The sequence below is a fragment of the Cydia amplana genome, chromosome 1 (genome assembly GCF_948474715.1).
Source record: "Cydia amplana chromosome 1, ilCydAmpl1.1, whole genome shotgun sequence".
NCBI lineage: Eukaryota > Metazoa > Arthropoda > Insecta > Lepidoptera > Tortricidae > Cydia > Cydia amplana.
Genome location: NC_086069.1, coordinates 27,881,781 through 27,902,802, shown reverse-complemented (window position 1 = coordinate 27,902,802; position 21,022 = coordinate 27,881,781). Strand labels below are relative to the sequence as shown.

The 21,022-nt window shown below is 36.2% G+C and overlaps 1 protein-coding gene across 1 annotated transcript in view; it reads right to left on the bottom strand.

Moving 5' to 3' along the window:
- Window positions 1-14,555: 14,555 nt before the first annotated feature.
- LOC134652375 (hemicentin-2) overlaps window positions 14,556-21,022 on the bottom strand; it is a 144,597-nt gene continuing 138,130 nt past the window's right edge. The window contains exons 11-12 of the mRNA XM_063507553.1: window positions 16,878-17,061; window positions 14,556-14,765 (exon numbers count right to left, since the gene is read on the bottom strand). Coding sequence (XP_063363623.1) covers window positions 14,599-14,765; window positions 16,878-17,061 — 351 coding nt within the window. The 3' untranslated portion in view covers window positions 14,556-14,598. The remainder of the gene's footprint in view (window positions 14,766-16,877; window positions 17,062-21,022) is intronic.

Here is a 21,022-nt window from a genome sequence, read left to right as displayed (position 1 = left end):
TTCGGGGGCGAAAATCGATCTAGCTAGGTTTTATCTCTGGGAAAACGCGCATTTTTGAGTTTTTATATGTTTTGACGAGCAAAGCTCAGTCTCCCAGATATTTCAAATAAAATGAACAATAGCACGAATATTATATATCACTATATATATCACGTTACCGATAAAAAATCACTCCCTTAAACCAAGCCTTATTCTCAGAATATTACTTGTATTTTAATTAAAAGTCCCTTTATAAACTTTTCATTATCTATATATATAAATGCAAGTGTCCTGACTGACTGACTGACTGACTGACTGACTGATTCATCAACGCAGAGCCGAAACTACAAAAGCTAGAAAGTTGAAATTTGCACACTAGGTAGAATTTATAAAATGTACAAGAGATAAGAAGCGATTTTGAAAAATTCAACCCCTAAGGGGGTTAAAAAGGGGATGAAAGGTTGTATGGGGTACAAGTTTTATTTTAAGCTAGGAATTTGAAACTTTGTAAAAATGTATTATATTAAAAAACAAGAAAACTAATTTCAGCGTTTTTGAAAATTCATCCCCCAAGGTGGTGAAAAAGGGGTTGAAAATTTGTATGGAGTCCAAATATTTTTGTGAGTGTGGGACTTGAAACTTTGTATATGGGGATATTATTATAAGACAGGAAAAGTAATTTCAGCGTTTTTGAAATTTCATCCCCTAACAGGGTTAAAAAGGGGTTGAAAGTTTGAATCCATTACAAATGCTTTGAAACTTCTTAGAAATGCATAATAGCCGATTACAAAAAAAAGTAATTGCGACGTTTTAGGAAATTCAACCCCTAAGGGGGTAAAAAAGGAGATGAAACATTGTCTTGGGGTGCAAATTTTAATTTAAGCTAGGACCTTTAAACTTCGCAAAAAGGTATTAAATTAAAAAAAAAAGAAAACTAATTTCAGCGTTTTTAAAAATTCATCCCCTGAGGTGGTGAAAAAGGGGTTGAAAGTTTGTACGGAGGTCAAATATTTTTGAGAGTGCGGGACTTGAAACTTTGTATAAAGCCATATTATTAGAACTCAAGTACTTTCAGCGTTTTAAAAAAATCATCCCTTAAAAGGGTTAAAAAGGGGTTGAATGATTGTATAGGGATTAAATTTTATTTTAAGCTACGAATTTATAATTATAACTTCGTAAAAATATAAATTATTAAAATACAAGAAAACAAGTTTCAGCGTTTTTGCAAATTCATCCCCTAAGGTGGTGAAAAAGGGGTTGAAAGTTTGTATGGAGATCGACAAAAATTTTGAGTGCGGGACTTGAAACTTTGTATATGGGCATATTATTAAAATACAAGAAAAGTAATTTCAGCGTTTTTAAAAATTCATCCCCTAACAGGGTTAAAAAGGGGTTGAAAGATGGAATCCATTACAAATTCTTTAAAACTTCATACAAACACGTAACATAAAATAAAAAAATAACATTAATTGAACATTATTAAAAATTTAAAAATTCATCCCTTAAAAGGGTTAAATAAGGGTTGAAAGTTTGTATGGAGATCAAACATTTTTTTGAGTGCGGGACTTGAATCTTTGCATAAAGGCATATTATTAGAATACAAGAAAAGTCATTTCAGCGTTTTGAAAATTCATCCCCCAAGGTGGTGAAAAGGGGTTGAAAGTTTGTATGCACATCAAATATTTTTTTGAGTGCGGGACTTGAATCTTTGTATAAGGGCATATTTTAAGAATACAAGAAAAGTAATTTCAGCGTTTTTAAAATTCATCCCTTAAAAGGATTAAATAAGGGTTGAAAGTTTGTATGGAGATCAAACATTTTTTTGAGTGCGGGACTTGAATCTTTGTATAAAGGCATATTATTAGAATACAAGAAAAGTAATTTCGGCATTTTTGAAAATTCATCCCTCAAGTTGGTAAAAAAGGGGTTGAAAGTTTGTATGGAGGTCAAACATTTATTTCAGTGCGGGTCTTGAATCGTTGTATAAAGGCATATTCTTAGAATACATGAAAAGTATTTTCAGCCTTTTTAAAAATTCATCCCCTAAAAGGTTTAAGAAGGGGTTGAAAGTTGGTAGAGAGTTCAAATTTTATTTAAAGCTAGGAACTTCAAACTTCGTAAATAGGTAGTTAGGTAGTAGGTTTTACTAAATAGTGGACTTGAAATGAAAATATGCTGGGGGTTGAGAGGGATTATATCGAGAACAATTTTATTCAGTTAGGGGCTTGGAACTTCGTAGCCAGGTTGTGTATAATTAACAAATAATTAACAGTCCCTACTGCTATCTTTTGCTGCATAATGTTCTAATCTAATGTAGAATATATAACCACCAATATACAAATCCACGCGTACGAAGTCGCGGGCAACAGCTAGTACAATATACATTTTAACTTTTCATACAATTCGTTATTCCGAATACTAATAATTATCTTGATATTTAAATTAAAACCTTTTTTGGAGACTGTTCCTGAAACCGCTACAAGCGATGCACAATTTTATTAAAACTGAATTCATTTCTAGGGGAGACCGGGAAAAACGTAACATTTTTCTCGTAATATCTTACAGGCCTTTTGAAAATTTTGAAATATCAAAATTGGTACATCCTAGATTTTTTTTTTTTTTTATACCACATAGGTGGCAAACAAGCATACGGGCCGCCTGATGGTAAGCAGTCACCGTAGCCTATGGACGCCTGCAACTCCAGAGGTGTTACATGCGCGTTGCCGACCTTTTTTTAAAAACCTGTACACTCCTTTTTTGAAGAACCCCATATCGTAGACCCTCGGGAAAACCTCGGAAGGGAGCTCATTCCACAGCCGGAGCGTCCGCGGGAGGAAATTCCTCTTAAACCGCACAGTACGCGACCATTTAGGTTCTAGGGTGTGTGGATGAACACCCTGCCGATGGCGAGCGGTGCGGTGATAGAAAGCTGCCGTTGGCATCATGTCAAACAATTCTTCAGAGCACAGCCCATTGTACAAGCGGTAGAACACACATAAGGAGGCAAGGTCTCTCCTCAGACTTCTTCTCCTCAGACTTCTCCTCAGACAGATTGGTCTTTCGACTATCTTTGAGCTTTAACTGAAATGCGACTGATTTAAAAAAGCGGAATATTCCTAAAAATAAGTCCTAGTTCACTTTAGTCTTGCCGTGTTATGAAAACTGCGCAAAATCTGATTAAACTTGGAATACACATATACCTAAGGGGCCTATTCGGCTCGAGGTGTCGTAAGATGACAATGTCACGGTTGAACAGTCAAATTTTGAGAGACGACAGACCATAAAGATGACGTGTCGTGTTGTGACATGCCGTGAATGTGTTACATCGCCACACTTAATACATTCTACGAGTCTTCTCTTTCCGCACAGGCTTTATCAAAGAAGTAATATGGTAAAATGGTAAATAACTTCAACTTAATATCAGTTACTTTTTCGAGTCGAAATTGGATCCCAAATAGTGTAGCCTAACTAGGCTACACTATAACAACTGTTATATTATGCATATTATAAGCTGGCTTAGGTCCTAATGTACATATCTACACTGAAAATACGTTACCGCCAGCATTTGCTATTGAAAGCAAATTAAACGATAGGCAGTATTACCGTACCTAATATTATATTATAAGTATTATCCATCTGCGGTTTACCCTCAAGCATATATAATGAAAACTGATACCTATGTAAGTAATATAAATTGTTGTGCTCTTTATAATAGTTACAACATAGTTCACAATGAAATATGATATTCTATTATATTATTATTATATTAGAAGTATTAGAACAAATTAAATAATTTTGTTATTAATTTTACTTTAGGGGTGGCCAGGGGGCGCCATAAGCCTGTAAGAAGTGCAAATACTTGGAATAAATCAACCTATACCGCTGTGGCCCGGTGGCCGAATGGCACAGGCACCTGCCGCGATAGCAGAAGACGACTGGGCAATGGAAGCCTTGGTCACTTTTTCTTAGTATATGACATTTATTTCAGTTGAAATATGATATTATTATGCCCATCATTGCAAATTTACATCATACAATAATCTTAAAATTGATATTAAATGATTTTGTAAAGCTTACTTTGATGGATATACTTACTCAGTTTTACATCAGTATAAGTTAGTACTTAGCAAGTAGTACGTTGTAATACTAACCTTCGGTTCGGTTTCGGCAAAAAAATGCACTAGGCTAGTGCCCAATAGTTGATACCCTGTTGTCACGTCAATTGCTGATGACATAAGTTTAAAGATCAGTTGTGCCCGATCGAAACTGGATTTCACTAGCATTTCGTGGACTAGGATATTTTTTGTACCTGTCATAATGAACACAACGACTTTATTACAACATGTAAGGTATCCAGGATATACCTAACCTAATTAATAACAGAGGTACGCACATTAACGATACCTATTCGGTTTTATTAAGTTAGGTACCCGTATTGCATTTGTCAGGTTCATTAAAAGTTTTGTGCCCGGCTCATAACGAGAGGGTAGGTATAATAAACAATCGGTTTGCAGAACTGCCAGACCATGTAAGTATATCCGTACCTGAGAGGCATAACACTGTAAGTGCCATTTTAGTAATTTTACAGGAGAAGCGATTTTGTGTCAAAATTTGTGTTACAAGGATTTTCGAACAACATAAAATGACACACAAGAGGTTTATGTCACAGTTTTTTAAATGAATCAACAGTAAATATATTTGACATTATTATGTATTACTTTCAAGTTATCATTTTGTACTTATAAGATATATTTTTCAATAAAACTAAAAAAACTACCCCACATACAGTATTCTGCTTCTAAGCTTATTTCAAATTCGAGGAGTTACAGTAATATTAAAGGTCCTTAACGAGATTGAAAATACTGTTATATCATTTTTATAATAATAACAAGTCCGTTTAAATGCAAATGACCATTGTAATCAACTTAAACTGATTATAATATAGAAATTTTAAGTTTTAGTCAGGACATACAGTAAAATGCCTTACAATATGCCTAGCATTATAGTGTATGTGCACTCAGAACCGTAAACTCTCTGGACATACCTTAAAATGAACCTAGTAGCATTTTACTGTATTTCACTTACATCAAAATGTTTCCCAGAGGGTTATACACTTACAGTAAAATGCAATTGAAAAACTTGGAATTGGTAGTATTATCAATAAATATAGTTTTATGGATCGATGGAGCATCATAAATTATGTACGATACTGTAAAAAACCGAAAATCACAAAAAATGGACTTACAGTGTTATGCCTCTCAGGTACGGATATAACAACCGTAAGTGGTATTGGTAAATCTGTTTTAACTTTGCATTTGTTGGAAGGATATGGTGAACAGTTGAATGAGTTTTCGAATAGGCTACATGACTAATTTTCATTTATGGTATCAATCGATCGGGTTTGTTTTTAGGATCAAATGTCATGGGACCCATTGCATTAAAGTAACACAAAAGTCAGAAATTGTAGTCAAAGGCCGACAGACGCACTTCACTCGCGAAACGCCCTATACAAAACGGCCAGGGGCCGTGACGTCATCGCCCATCTTGTAGTATCGACAAAACAAGAAAATTGCGTTTTTGTCGGTGAAATATTGCGTTTATGTATATAGTTGCTATACAATATTTTTTTGGATGAAATGTAAGGAATCGAATGGTACCCTTACTTTTATCGTTTTTGGAAGTTAAAAAAAACTAAAATTTGAAACTTTCAGGTCCTGTATTTTTGTAATTTTTCAATATTTTATTTTAATATCCACATTATTGTGATAAATTGCTCGTTTGCTATCTATTTTACTAGATTTTGTTATAAAATTAAACATGTGTCATCATCCCTATTCATTCCGTCCGCGAATTCGTCTGTGCGGATTGATTGATAATAGTACCTATTTGTTTTACAAGTGGGCAAAGTTGTTTAACCGCTCGTGCTAATATTGATACCCGAGCAAGCGAAAGATTCCAAAATTGAAACACGAGCGCAGCGAGTGATTCTAAAAATGGAATCGTGAGCGTAGCGAGGGTTTCAAGGCACGAGAGTTTAACAATATTTTGCCACCGAGTGACACGCAAAATATTTCACCACACCAACCCGGAGAAAATATTAACTGTAAGATATCGGACTAAAACAAAGCAAGTCGATTCAAAATGAATGTTATTAAATATTTCTCATTCAAAATCATCATTTAAAAGTCAAATCTACCAGAAAACAACTCAAAATGTTAATGTAAAATTTTCATTTGATTATATACTTTGCCTCACATATGGACTTTCTTATCAGATTTTGAACAATCAAGGGCTGTATCAGCTGGCGTGGTGAAAAAAACTATTCTGTGTTCTAAATAGAATGTTTCCCATTATCTACCTACCCAATTTTATGAATGATTACCAAATCACCTTGTTATCTGATAAATGTAACTCGTTTGGGGATTCCATTCAGCAAATTGCAACAAACATAAATGAAAGGCGTTCACACGTAAAATCAATTTATTTATACAATTCATAATATTTACAATTGATTTCGTACAATACATGTAAGAGATTACATCGAATTGAATGTCTTGGATTTGTAAAATTACTTACTTAAATATAAAATATGGCTTATTTTCGTTCTTTGACGTTTATCATAAAGTAAGTACTGTGGAAACTTAAAACTATGTATTTGTAAAAATATACAAAACGCTAACTAATAAAAATAAGAAGATTCAATGTAGACTTTATTTTTTATTAATGAAGAAAGCAATTAACTAAAATCGCTATTTTTTAGAGACGAGTATGATCAGATCAGATTTGATATAAGTACTTAAAATATAAACTAGCGGTCATCGTATAAAACCTAAGGGAATGGGATATCTCTATAGTGACGCGTGTTTTTCACTCTTTATTTAGAGGAATATCGCTTTGTATGAAGCTTAGCAGTCTTTATTCACTCGTCTCTGATATCGTGTCTAATGCACGCAAAATATAAATGGCTTAAATATTATAACGTATTGCGTTAACATTTTAATACAAAATTGGCGCAACGCCGTCAAGTCAACCGGGATAAAATAATTACGACTATGGGTTCAATTTGCGTTCTCTTAAATTATAAGGAAATGGATAGATGCAATTTTAATGTGAACACATTTACTTAGTCCATCCTACTTTCGAAAGTTCGCCACAGATATAACTAGGGTTGCCAACCGTACTATATTAAGTATTGTACTATATTTTGGCTCTCTGTACTATATACTTTTGGAAAAATATATAGTACGCTATAATACTATATTTCCGATTAAACGTATGTTACACTTATGTTTAGTATTTTATCTAAAAGTACCATATTTTTTTGAAATGTACTATATTTTTGATGCCTTATTCTGGAAAATACTATATTCTACCAAAAAATAGTTGGCAACCCTAGATATAACTGTTAATACACTTATTTTCTTTCTATAATTCTTAAGAAAACGCAATTATCCCAAATATGTTCGTACTTTCCCTTGTTGAGCTTATATTTAATTAAATAACCTTATAAAGCACTCGCCTATAACACACCCACACGAATGTTAATAGAAGATCAATTTATAATACAATTCATTGAGCTAAAGTAGATATTTACAGTGAATTCTATTAAACAGCCCAGACGGACGGATTTTACGGACCCAGGCTTTTTGGGTCAAAATTTAAACTGTATGATCGTAGATTAACTCTTATTAATAACATAGGGATTAATCTAGTGAACGAATTACGAGTATGTGTGTGAATTAATAATTAATACAGTACACAATACGCGATTGTTCTGTATCGAATAGGTATTTTGTTACCTATGCAACTAAATACTTGTGACAAGATAAGTGTATTAAGTTTCATCATTGTTTAGTTGAAAATTACGTTGTTTTAGAATCTTATTTGCATTTACTATTTACCGATAGGTACTTATCTGTTTTAAGATAAACAACGATTTCGTAAAGTGTACAAAAGGCGGCGTTAATGTATTCATTTTAGGGTCTCGATAGTGTAACCGTTTTTTCTCAAAAATGGACGGCAAAGTCGACGTTGCCGGTTAAAAAATAGGTCGCGAAGTGCGTAGTTTATGGTCATTCAAAAAATTAAAAAGTTAAAAACATTGCAGTCTCGATTTCGGGACTGCAATGTCGCATACAAATTCCATTATTTAACGAGTTCCAAACTTTTTAAAACTTCAAATGGCCATATCAAATGAAGGCATAGGTCCCTTAAACAGCCAAACAGATGATCAGTACTTATTATTATAAAGCCTATAACAGACTATCGCACCGCACCGCGACCTTGGAGCGTCGCACCCATAAGTGAGAGCGAGAAAGAGATATCTGTTTCTGTTACAGGCTTAATGTTGGTACCGCGACTATTTAGGTGTCTCAAATAGTTTGGCGTATTTTCAGCAGAAAAATACACTTTTTTTTAAAGGCGGCAAGCTAATTTTTTTAATGGTTGTACTTTTTTCTGTGAAAATTAATGGAAAATTAGAACGTTGCTTCTGTAAGTTCTGTAAAATATTTCTATTTCTTGCACCATTTTTGAGAAAAGCACTATATATGACTCGGCTGGAAGGCTACTTGCTGGCTTCGGATTCAATTAAACGGACTCCCAAGGTCGTCCGTTTAAAACGAATCCTCAGCCTGCAAGTAGCTACTTCCGAACCTCGACAATAATGTACTATTCCCTAGCAGGCAAAAATACGCACGGCCAAAAAAAAAATTTAACTGTCAAATTCACAAAGAGAACATCACTGGTTTATTTCATCTTGTTATGATATAACACTCTTTAACTGTCCATCGGTGGACCTTATGCCTTTTGTAATAAGGTTTACGACCTGTCCGTTAACAGTGTAGGCGATGGTACCGCAAGAGTAATATATAAAGCTGTCGGTTGTCATATCTCCAAAAAGCAATTTTGGGCAATCTCTGACAAATAATCCCAGTGGCATTTAAATTAGATTTAACAAGAAAGAAATGGCCACGCTGACGGCTGTTTCATTGAGGATTGAAATTAGAAATACACTTTGAATAACAACCCGCTTGGCATTTGAGGCATTTCTAAAGATTCCTAGTAGATACAGTCGCCATCAGATATTTCAGAGCGGCCAACGTGCTCACAAATATCTGAACACGCCTCTATTGCCGAGGTGCTATTAGAGTGCGTGTTCAGATATTTTTTGGCACCTTGTTCGCTTCGATATATCTGATGGCGGCTGTGCTTAGTTATGTATGAGACTTATGAGAGTTATGAGCTATGAAATATACCAAACGCTCTCGAAAAAAAAGTTGGTGAAAACTGGATTTAAATCAGCCTTGTTGATTGTGGCTTCAGAATAGTGATATTATACGGGGAATATACAGTGTGTAAATCCAATACGGGCGAATATTTAAACGGTGGTTAGCATAGGACCTAAAAAGTATATTGAGATAGATTTTACTTAGAAATGCATTGAAAATTTTAACCATACAAAATAATTCGGCCCGCAATGTAATACACCACACACGTTACGGGATACGAGCTTTTTAAGTAACTGTCAACGCTATGAAAAGCTCGTATCTCGTAATGTCATTATCATCTTCTGTTTCTTAATGTTTACAGTACATTGCTGCTCGGTACATGTGGAAAAAATTAATAACGGGTTAATAATTAAGTGTAACTTAAAAAAACATCTTAATTAATGATAAGACGGGTAAATTCTATATCTGGTTTAATTTATTGCCCGTATTTGACTTACACACTGTATATACCTAATAGAATTGTATTTCCCAAAATAACGTTATATTAACCTTTTAAAAGGCAAAAACGAACAATAAACTAAATCGAATTTAAACTGTTGTGAGACATACTAACATTGAATAATTTTACGGTTTAGACTCACTTGTTTTAAGTCACTCGCGCGACACGTGACAAGTGACTTAAAACAAGTCAGTCTAAACCGTAAAATTATTCAAATAAACTTAATGCCGGTTAATTAAATGTAAACTATAATACCTACACTCGGTTCCTAAATTGGCAACAAGGTCAGGCATCCGTGGGCGGGCCGTCTCGTCCCGGCAACTTGGTCGGAGGCAAAGCTTTACTAGCTCATCAACTAACTTCAATCCAGCCGTAAGATAGGTATTAATTAATTCTGATTTACGCTTTACAGGTAAAATTAAACATTGGATTATTACACCCTGATTCATAGAACTTTGGAAACTATTGTTGAATTTTGTCTCTTTCTAACAAACGCAAATGTCAAAATGACAGATAAGATAAGGACAAACTTGTTATACCTGCTTGACAATTTTTTTATGAATAACGCCACTAGTCTCTAAAGGGTATTGGTTTTAACAAAGACTTAAAATAATTTCTCAGTGCAGTTGCCAATTCAAACACTAAATAACATAACTAAATAAAACCATAAATTTCCTGAGAAGGAGCAAATGAAGATAAGTTTATAAATATTTTTCTTAAAGTAAATACGTCCAGTGTGAATAACATTAACTTGCTTAGAATTGGGTATTATGTATTTACTTTAGTATGCTAAAGAACTCGGCCTTTGTCCGATGCCCGAGTTGCAAAATGTGTTATAAATAAATTGATATATTCATAGTATTGTGTCCTCATACAAAGCATTCGTGTAGGTGAATATAGACGAAGTTAACGGGTTAGAATCGCCATAACTATTTAGCTAATAATTTCAATAAAAATATACTTTATTTCACATTACATTTAAGGTGGGCCCATTTCTAATATTTAATGATGTGAAGTATTAAACAAATGATCTCTAGGAGGCATATGGGTTGAAATAAGAATATTACGAAGGGTTGCGCGTTGTCCTAAGTGACCACTAACGTACGATTCCCACAAAACGGGCGGAGTCAGAAGGCCTACCGCGAATCACGTTCGACGTGTTGCCTCCCTGTCACACTTACGTACGAAATTACAAGTGCGACAGAGATGCAACACGTCGTACGTGGTTCGCGGTAGCCCCTCAGCACGCATTTCATATTTGTACGGCCGCAAGCCGGTCGGCTCCTCGCGGACGCGACCGGCTCCGGCCGGACTCGATCGCTTCTGCCATACAAAATGTATAGGCACATTGAAAATGCGCTCCGGCGCGACCCGAATCCAGCCCGTCGGTGGGAATCGAACATTATTGCGAAGTGTGCGACATGCCTTCATGTGACAATCCTTATTGTGAAAATGTTAAAGAATAAAATGACGCGTTCTGCCGCTCACCACGGACAACGCCTTAGATTAAAGGAGTGATCACACAGCCGACGGGATGACGTGCCTCTTGATGTGTTGTGATATCAGAGACCTACGTGTTAGCCACAAAGTATCTCTTATTCTACACATCCAAGGCGCACATATATACACTTATATACTTGTGATGTTATGGTTGAATTCTAGTCCCAACCCTACCCAATGTATGTGCGGCTATGTGATCAGTCCTTTAATGAAAATGCTCTTTTTGGCACATATTTGGACAGAGGTAACACAATAATGAAATTATCAAATTGTGCTTGATATTTGTACTAAGTAATTATAATGAGCATCAATTTTACAGAGTATCGAATCAACCTGTAATATAATTAATTAAGTGCTTGTGTCAACGGTCGTATGATGGCTAATGAGCAGTTATTTAATGGCGTGAAACTTGTGCACTTTATAATTATTTTGTGGATTTTTAAGGCTTATTTTATAAGTCGCCCAAGCCAATTAGACAATGCGTTAGGTGATGGTAGCTTACAAAATATTGTATCAATGACGGATATGCCTAAGATATCTTAGAAGAAACTATCCCTTTGAAGATGTCTAGTTAGCTTGGTAGAGTTATAGCAAGCCTATTAGAAAGATTTCCATATTACGTCAGGTGACAATCAAAACTTACTAATTACCACCACAAGTTCATAGCCTAACTAGGTTGATTTTTGTTTGATTATCTTTAGTAATAGTCAATTTTTTGTTGTCACCTGACGATTATATGTGTAAAAACTTTATACTTAGAATCGTTCCGTCCAATCAAGTTTTTCTTATATTGTCAAGATCGAAAATATTAACGATTCTGAGTAAAAAAAAGTGTACAAAATTGAGCAAATCGCTCATTTGCATGAGCAACGTACCTAAGTGCAAAACATAAAATTCCAAAGGCAGCATGCAGCGACCTCAGGCCAGTTCAAACTTTAGCACAACTCCAGCTTTTGATAGCACGAAACTTGCAAGCGCCGCTGCTTAATTCACTTCATAATTGGACTTTCAGATTTTAAAAGTTAAAGTACTGTTTTAAACATAACTTGGAGCTCATTGCATAATTTTAACGTATTTGACAAGCGCAAGTGAGTTAGAGCTTCCGTTTTAAAGTTGCAATAATGTATAATGATTGTGGGTGAACATGAGATCAAATTCCTAACTTACGTAAGCGGCAATGACATTATAGAATTTAATTTAACTACGTAAAAATTGGTTGAGTACAAATAGTGCACAGTTTAATATTACGTTCGTGGCAGTTTCTTGAGAACAAACTTAAGTATATAAATATAATATCATTTTTACCGTCGCAGGTAGTCATTTGAGTTCGCTACCTCGAAAAAAAGATGGCACTCAAGTTAAGATCGAACAAGAGTATTTATTTAAATCAAATGACTAAGTTAAATTTATACACCAAAATGTTAAGTAGTTGGATTTACTCGCTGAATAATGATATCAGAAAGTAGAAACATAAACAAACACAAATTGAACATTGACAATCATTAAGCATATTTAAAATACAGCTGCCTCAATAGAGAATGACAAGACTTATAATTAAGCATTCTATTTACACATGTGGAAATATGACTTTACACAGTTTAGACCGACGTATCCTAACAAGATCTTAGACGGAAATGAGACAAATAATTGGAAAACCTATCTATCGTTAACGCTATGCCAGTCTTCAGCTCGTGCGTCACATGACGTCGAGACTGACGTCTTATAAATTCAATAGTAAGCTCATTAACGCAATCTTAACATACTTCTCTTAACTACGGTCCTGTCAGACGAGCGCGGGCCGCTCTGTTGTAATCCGTACCCCCACTTTTATTTAATCTTAATGGCAATTGTTCCTACGTAAATTGTCTGCACTTTTTTCTTTCAATTAGCGTCAAAATAACTCGAGTTTCTAAGAAGAAATACATATAATGTCCAAAATTTTAAAAAGTAAGGGTAACGGTCTAGAACGGCCGACGCGACGCAGACCACAAACTACACTAACTAGCCCACTTACTCTGATCATAACATTAACAACTTACAAACTAAATTATACCTATAATATCAGCTCCGCCATCTTCTAAAACTTGAAGATTTAACGGGAAATATACATCTGTAATTTAGATACTACGATAAAAGAAGGTAAAAGTACAACCTCCGTTCAAGTGATGTCTACTACAGACTGAGCCTTAATTATTCACAAGATTAACATTGTTTATGATGTGACCAACGCTTAATTACGTATTAATAATGAACGAGCGTGTACTCCGGGTACCGGGGTACCCGGGAATGAGTTGGAATGCCTGACAGTCGGAATTAATCCCGGTGTTTCGACGACAGACACTTCAAAATTTTACAAGCAAACAGGTATCCTATATGTGCGTCCAAAACTGCCGAACGCGCCAATATGACATTCGCTAACCACTTACGTACTACATAATACAGTAGTCACTACAAAATGGATGCAATAAGCGATCCTTTCGCAGTTCGCGAATGACGCACAAGCGATGCATTCGCCGGATCTGGACGCACGAAGTACCTATGGCAACTTTAATGGTACTCGTAAATAACTTTCGACTGCAACCATTCCACGCTCACCATTAAAATACCTATTTCATATGGCTTATCAGTCTCTTTTGATAGTAATACAGAAAGAGAAATTTATTGCGAGTTACGGCTTTGCTTTGTGGGATGACGTCAATCACGAACAGAAATTTGCTCTGATCCGAAATGCCTGTTAAACAATTCGATTGTACGTATTCATTCGTTCAGAATAGACTTTGATAGTAAATTTGTATTGATTTCACAACAAGCGATCGCCATATGTGGCGTCTTATCACAATTGACATAAATCACAATTGGGCATTATTGAAACTACATAATAAAGCTCGTGAATAAAAAATCTAAAGGATTCGTGACACAAATGTGGGGCAGCGGGCTTGGACGGCATTTACATTGCGAATTAAGTTCACATCAACCCACGATTGCAGCATAAGTCCGGTGCTTACGTAGCTCCAGAGTCAAACAAATCGTCTTGCAACTTAGTCGCGGACGAAGTGACGCGCTAGTGCTAGTTAGGCTAATCCAGCGAATTGCCTCGACATGTGTGAAGCCCAGCCTTCACACAAAGACACAAGTGATTATATTGTTTCTGTATCCCAGATACCTACTAACAAGACTGTTCGATTGGCCAATCTAACTGTAATTATCGTACAAAAGCTGACAAATTAGTAGATTGATCAAATGAACAGTAATTTCAATATCTGAAACATAAAGACAAAGCTTACCTGGTAAAAAAGTTTAACAATGAACATTTGATCAATTTTGCGCTAAATTAACCGTACATCGTGAATGCTAGGCTTACAGCGGGCAGGGTCGCCATGTGCGTCGGGGCTACACGATGATCTCGCGGATGACGCGGCGCGCGCGCGAGTTGGGCGTGGAGTACCCCGACTCAAGCGACTCGTCGTAGCTGAGGGACATGTGCGGCGGCTTGTCCTCACCGCCTGCTTCGCCGCCGTACGACTCTGGGAGACCGCTCACCTCATGGTAAGGGGATTCTGAAAAGAATACATAAGATAAGGCCTTGTTTCTAATGTATCAGGAACTGAAGAGATATGGCAATGGTTACTCCAACAATAAAGAGTAGAGTGGCAACTTTAATCTGTTATTGCTAATCGCTAATCTATCTATCTTCCTCCAATATAAGTACGAACGAGATGCACAGACCGAGTGATGTTAAATTTAGACATATATATACCCAAGGCATCCATACTAAACAAGCAAAAAAATTAAAATCGAATCATCATTTGTATTTTAAATGGTTTTTGATGTTCATTAACTGCAGCCACAAATTATTATCGTACATTAATCATTCTAGTTACATACCCATTAAACTAATTTACTGCGCATTTACTAAATCACTTTACTACCAAAACTTATGAATTTATAAATTGTCTACCCAACAAATCCAAATAGTAACTAAATTATCTTAAATTACAGTCCAAGTCAGGTTTGTTTAATTTCGATTTCCACAAAGTGAATCTGGAAACCGAGTATTGATTTAAAAGCTTTCAAATCAAACTAGTTGAATATTAAAAATGTTCCAAAAGCAGAAAATCGTTCTGAGAAACAGGTTGGATAAACTTCTAGAATAGGTTTCCTGTCAAATTTATGAATATTAATTACTTAAATGTCGTAAATACACTTTAGATCGACACACAGCACGAATTTATTTGCAGACTGATCATTCAATTGTGAATCTTATTCAGATATATTTAAGGTAGACATGAGAACGCCGCCGCCAATAGGTCACAAAACCGTGTGTATTTTAGAAAACCGGTATTTCGGTTTTTGCGAAACAGAATATATATCAAACTGTAAAATAAAAAAACTCGAAAAAGCCGGTTTTCTCAAAGTTAAAACCCGTTTTTTGCAATTGGCTGTAAACCCGGTTTTTTCGATTTCGGTGAAACCGGGTTTGTGTTTTGTGACCCCTAGTAGACATCAATCGTTATTTTATATCGATTGCCATAGTCAGCAATGTACACATTTTTCCATTTCGTTCCAGAAACAGCTTTGACACTTCAACCGAGCCAGATAACAACGCGGAAGCTGCCAGCGTCACGCTCGGAATTATGTCTGAGTCAGTTGTTAGCGAAATATCGGCGAGATACTGCATTCCTGACACAATTCAGCTACGGATGTATGATGGGTATGTAGCACAATCGAACTAGGACAAAGCTCGAAATCTCTAGAACGGTCCTGAAATTTTGTGTGTATGTAAAATGAAAGGTCCCTTTTTCATGTCCACGCCATTTGACGCCACGTATTTGCTCTAAGATGTATTTTTTTTTTTAGTGAAAGAAGGCTAACAAAGAGAGTGTATAAGGGAGAAGTAGAAGAAGGGGTTGGAAGGGACAGACCTCGGTGGACTTTCTCTGATCAGATCGGGGAAATCCTGAAGATAGGCCAGGTCAAGAGCACCCTAAACCGGCAGCGTGTATGAGGAATGTTATGAAAGTAACGGAAGCGAAAGAGGTATATCAGGATCGTAGCAAGTGGAAATCCGTGGTCTCTGCCTACCCCTCCGGGAAATAGGCGTGATTATATGTATGTATGTATTTTTCCGCAAGGGTACATGTAGGACTTTTTTATGTAAAATTGAATAAGCTTTAATGTTACCCTAGCCTAGACCATATTAGAGTGCGTAGCTTCAAACTACCTTTAAACATTTGTAGAGGCTAATAATCCGATTCAGTATTAAAGGTGTTGTAGTTACCAAGCTCTATCATGCTTAACTTTCGGAATACGAAAATACAACTTTTATTTTTCTATTTCCTGTAGACTAATAAACATCATGTTAAAGATATACATACAAACATTACTATTTTTTTGGCTCATAGGCTTCTACGTATTGCAGTCTTTTTTCCGTTTCTTGGATTTGTGCCTCCGTCTACCTGTAAGCTTCGATAATAACGCTCTCAATAGGTGGCTCCATTTTGCACGCAAAATAGGCGCAATATTATGACGTCCAGTTGCGGAAACCAAACCGCAAAAACCTAGGTTGCTCCATTTATTGCGTTGTAATAGCCGTAAAACACTACCGCACCGCACCGCGACCTTGTTGCAGTGCGGTAATGTGTTAGGGCTTTAAAGAGACCTCAACTCACCTATATGCTGTTGCTTCTTAGGCTTGTGCACTTGCGCGTAGGGGTCCGAGCAGTACTCCTGGCGGCTCGGGTTCTGCGAGCGCAGGCAGTCGGCGGTCGGCGCGGGCAGCGGGTACGGCGCGTAGTCGTCCATGGCGCCGTAGCCGTGCGCGTCGTAGCCGTAGTGGCTCTGGCGGTCGAGCACCTGCGCAAAACAAATGACAGTCGTTACTTCTACACAGTACTTTGGCAGCAGGTTAAAGAAACTAGAGAAGTTGTTGTTCCATTAATTAAAGCATTAAGTATGCCTCGGCCACAGAACGGAGCGTGCACGCTCGCCGATCGGCGTTAGGTTAGGAGTATGGAATTATTGTAACTTTACTACGCTCCAATATAAAAGAGTCGACAGAGACATACGGGGCGCCCTCATACTAAAAGAGTAGGCTGTAGCCCGGCGTACGGGGCGCACTGCGCGCGCTCCAATACCGAAGGCCTTGGGCGCCCCCATGCGAAAAGAGTAGGACGTAGCTCGACGTACGCGGCGGACTGCACGCTCGATGAAGCAAAAAATAACACTCGTTCTCATTTTTGGTGCTTGAAGATGCTCGTCTTAATTAAGAACTAAGTGCCACCCGCGGGTAATAGTGAATATAACAAAATTCAAAACTTCCCTTACACTGAGCTGCACTAAACTTGTGTTTTAACAGTTCCGAAACTTCCCGCTTATTTAAATATGTCTTATTAATCCGTCAAGTGTTACCAATTTAATTATTCAAGTTTAATTCAAATTTTATGTTACCCGTTTAACAATTAAAGTTTGCTTCAAATTTGAACGCAGCGAGTTTGCAATTGTTTATACCAAATTGTATTCTGTATACCAAATTATATTGTGTATACCAAATTGTATTGTGTGTGCCAAAGGAGAATATTATGGTTCGACCACATTCGACTACGCCGCGAATAAGCCTGCCAGAGTTTCAAGCGTTCTAACAAGTGCCTAATAACGCAAAAGCCTTATGCAGCTGCTTTATCGTTCAAAAGTCTACTCAGTTTTTCAATTCCAATACTAAACTTCTCTTACTACCAATTTGCTTTTAAAGTCCAGTGCTCGAAATACAATCGAAAACTTTTGAGAGTGGAACATTAAGATAGCATTAGCTCTAGAGAGTTGGGAATACAAATCTATATTATTTTAAATACGAAAATAACCTTGTCTGTTTGTTAACTTTAAAGCAACCGCTGAGTTAATATGAACTCAATATTCAATAGAGGATTCGGAGTCGTAGAAAATCTGTCCTAAAGGGAGTAAAATAAAAGTGGCATTCGGATACGACCGCAGCAGCGTTGACACGGGCGATTTAATAGGATTATCGTCGAGTTCTACGTCATTTTTATTACCATAGGGTTTCCACATTGTCCGATCCGATATCGAATGTCGGATACGACCACAAATTTTAAATTCGCCTTTTTAAATGAAACATGTTACAATTGATAATATATTTCTGTCATGTCCAACTGCTATTATTTGCTTTATAAATAACTTTTAAGCCCTTTAGAGTTTGTAAATTTCATAATGGATAATTATTTAAATCTCATTACAATTTGCTCAAAAAAACATTTTCTCCTTTTTCAATATGTCACATTTAATTACGACATTTTTTTTACCGGAGCAATGCGTTGTTTGCGGCAATATTATTAATTACTTTTATGAGCCAAATTAACATAAATTATTCGGAATTCGTATCTGATCAGAAATGTATGCCAGCATGAAATAATTATGCGGTAGATTTTATCGACATAACTACATGTATAATTAAACGTTTATCTAATTCGACTTTGCCACAAAATATGCACATAAGTAAACATTTTATTGTAAACAAAACTGATTAAATACTAATCTCAACCCTATTAACTGACATTTATAGACGGGTCTATCGCGAAATTTACCGATATTTCGACACAGGACCCATCTATAAATGTTCGATCGAAATTAAAATTCGATATAGGTAATAGTAATAGTGATCAATAAATCTATTTCGTTAATATTGTAAAGATCAAAACAGCAAAAAGTGAAACCTCATACTTAGTTTCTTTTCTACTTGGAGGGTTTTTGGCATCAAAAAGTAAGTGTGTAAGTAAGTGAGAGCAATCATTTATTTAATTAATTATATTCATAATTATTTATATTCAGTCATATAGGTAATACGCGATCTACTAGAAGTAATACCTATACTACAAACTAAATAGGTACCACCACTCGCAAACGTGTGGTCTACAAAACATGAACCAGGTACTGACACATTAATGCGATGCATCTATATCGGTACAATATTCCGGAGATGATATTTAATTAATTTAGCACAAAATGAATCAATACAAAACAAAATACAATACAAAATGAATAAATCAATCTTGTGGTTGACGAAAACCGCGCGCGTTTGAGTTGTAGGTAAATTATACATAGGTATCTGCTGGATTGATTTCGCCTGACTAGAATACACTAAGGGTAACATTCCATTTCTGACCGCAGCTGCACTACTGGTACTGAACGCGTCGCTGTTACTGTCAATTTCCATAGTAAAATGAACAATATTGCAGCTGCGGTTGGACTGTCACCTTAACATATTTTTAGCTCTAAATGATTTCCGTATTTAGTACTATTAACGAGAAAGGTGTACCTATACTCCTGTTTAAAATTTTGATTGTCAAATTCCTCCGCTATATCACTAGCTATTTTATACTAAAATTATATTGCTGTTGTATGCAGAGTTACCCTGCATACAACAGCAAGACATGATTGAGACATACAAACATACAGGCTGTCGTATTTACTCGTATTATTATTATATCATTCCATAACCTCTAGCCGCCCAGAGACCTATAAAAAGGTCTCCTGTTCCATTCTAATTTGAACTTTGTGTTGACAAAATAAAATTTCCTTTTGCTTGGCAAGGTTTGACGTATGTGCGGCTAGAGGATATACAAACAGCAACACTCTTAACTCTCCATCGGTGGACCTTATGTCTTTTGTAATAAGGTTTACGAACAGTCAGTCAACAGCGTGGGCGATGTTACAATGAGGGTTCAAAGGAAAGCCGCAGTGGCGGCCTTCAGATAATGTTGAGATCAATCTTGTATAATAGACACGATTATGCGAAGAATTTAAATTCGGCCTCCGTAATATAATTATGTGCGGATCGTAACTAGGTAAAATTGGTAATTACCAAGATTAATATGTAATAATTTCAATATCTTTACGGGCACCTGATGTTCCGCCAAGTCATTTTTATATGAGTAACGGTCAGACTGTTAATCTGTTTTGTTGGCCTTATTTTAGGGGATAAAAATGCTTTTAGTCGCACAGAGCGAAAGCAAGCGTCCAAATCATCTCTACATAGTATAAAACAAAGTCGTTTTCCTGCCTGTCTGTCTGTATGCTTAGATCTTTAAAACTACGGTTTTTTTTAATAGATAGTGATTCAAGAGGAAGGTTTATGTATAAGTAAAGCTAGTTTTAATATAAGTACATATATAATGACTTTGTTTAACAGGTTTTTATTTTGTTGTCGATTTTGTTTTCGTCAGATTTCCCTATTCTGTACACATTAAGCGTTAGCGAAGGTGTCTGTGTGTGAAGGTGAAGGTGTGTGTAGGGGCATGGGAAAAAATGATTTAAACTTTCACGATTTTTACACATTATTAAATTGTACAACGGGACTTAATCGCGTATCTAAGTTTTTAAGATTTACCTCCGACGTTTCGAGGACGGCGTTGTCCCCGTGGTCTCGGAGAAGACTGGCTTAAGTTGACATCAGCTTCTTCTAACCGCGCGAGTTTTTCGAACTACCCGCACTTGATCTTGTTTATCAGCTTGAACGTTTTGCGCACTAGGGATGTCACTCTGTCGACACACAACACTAACGATATTCGATTTATCGACTGTCGATATTCGTTTACGCTTACATTTACTAATGACTGGATTCCATATATATGGATGAGATCTTGAAACCCTCGTCCCACTTAAGCCAGTCTTCTCCAAGACCACGGGGACAACGCCGTCCTCGAAACGTCGGAGGTAAATCTTAAAAACTTAGATACGCGATTAAGTCCCGTTGTACAATTTAATATTGGGAAAAAATGGTTTGTTCTCTCCGGGTGTTCTCCTC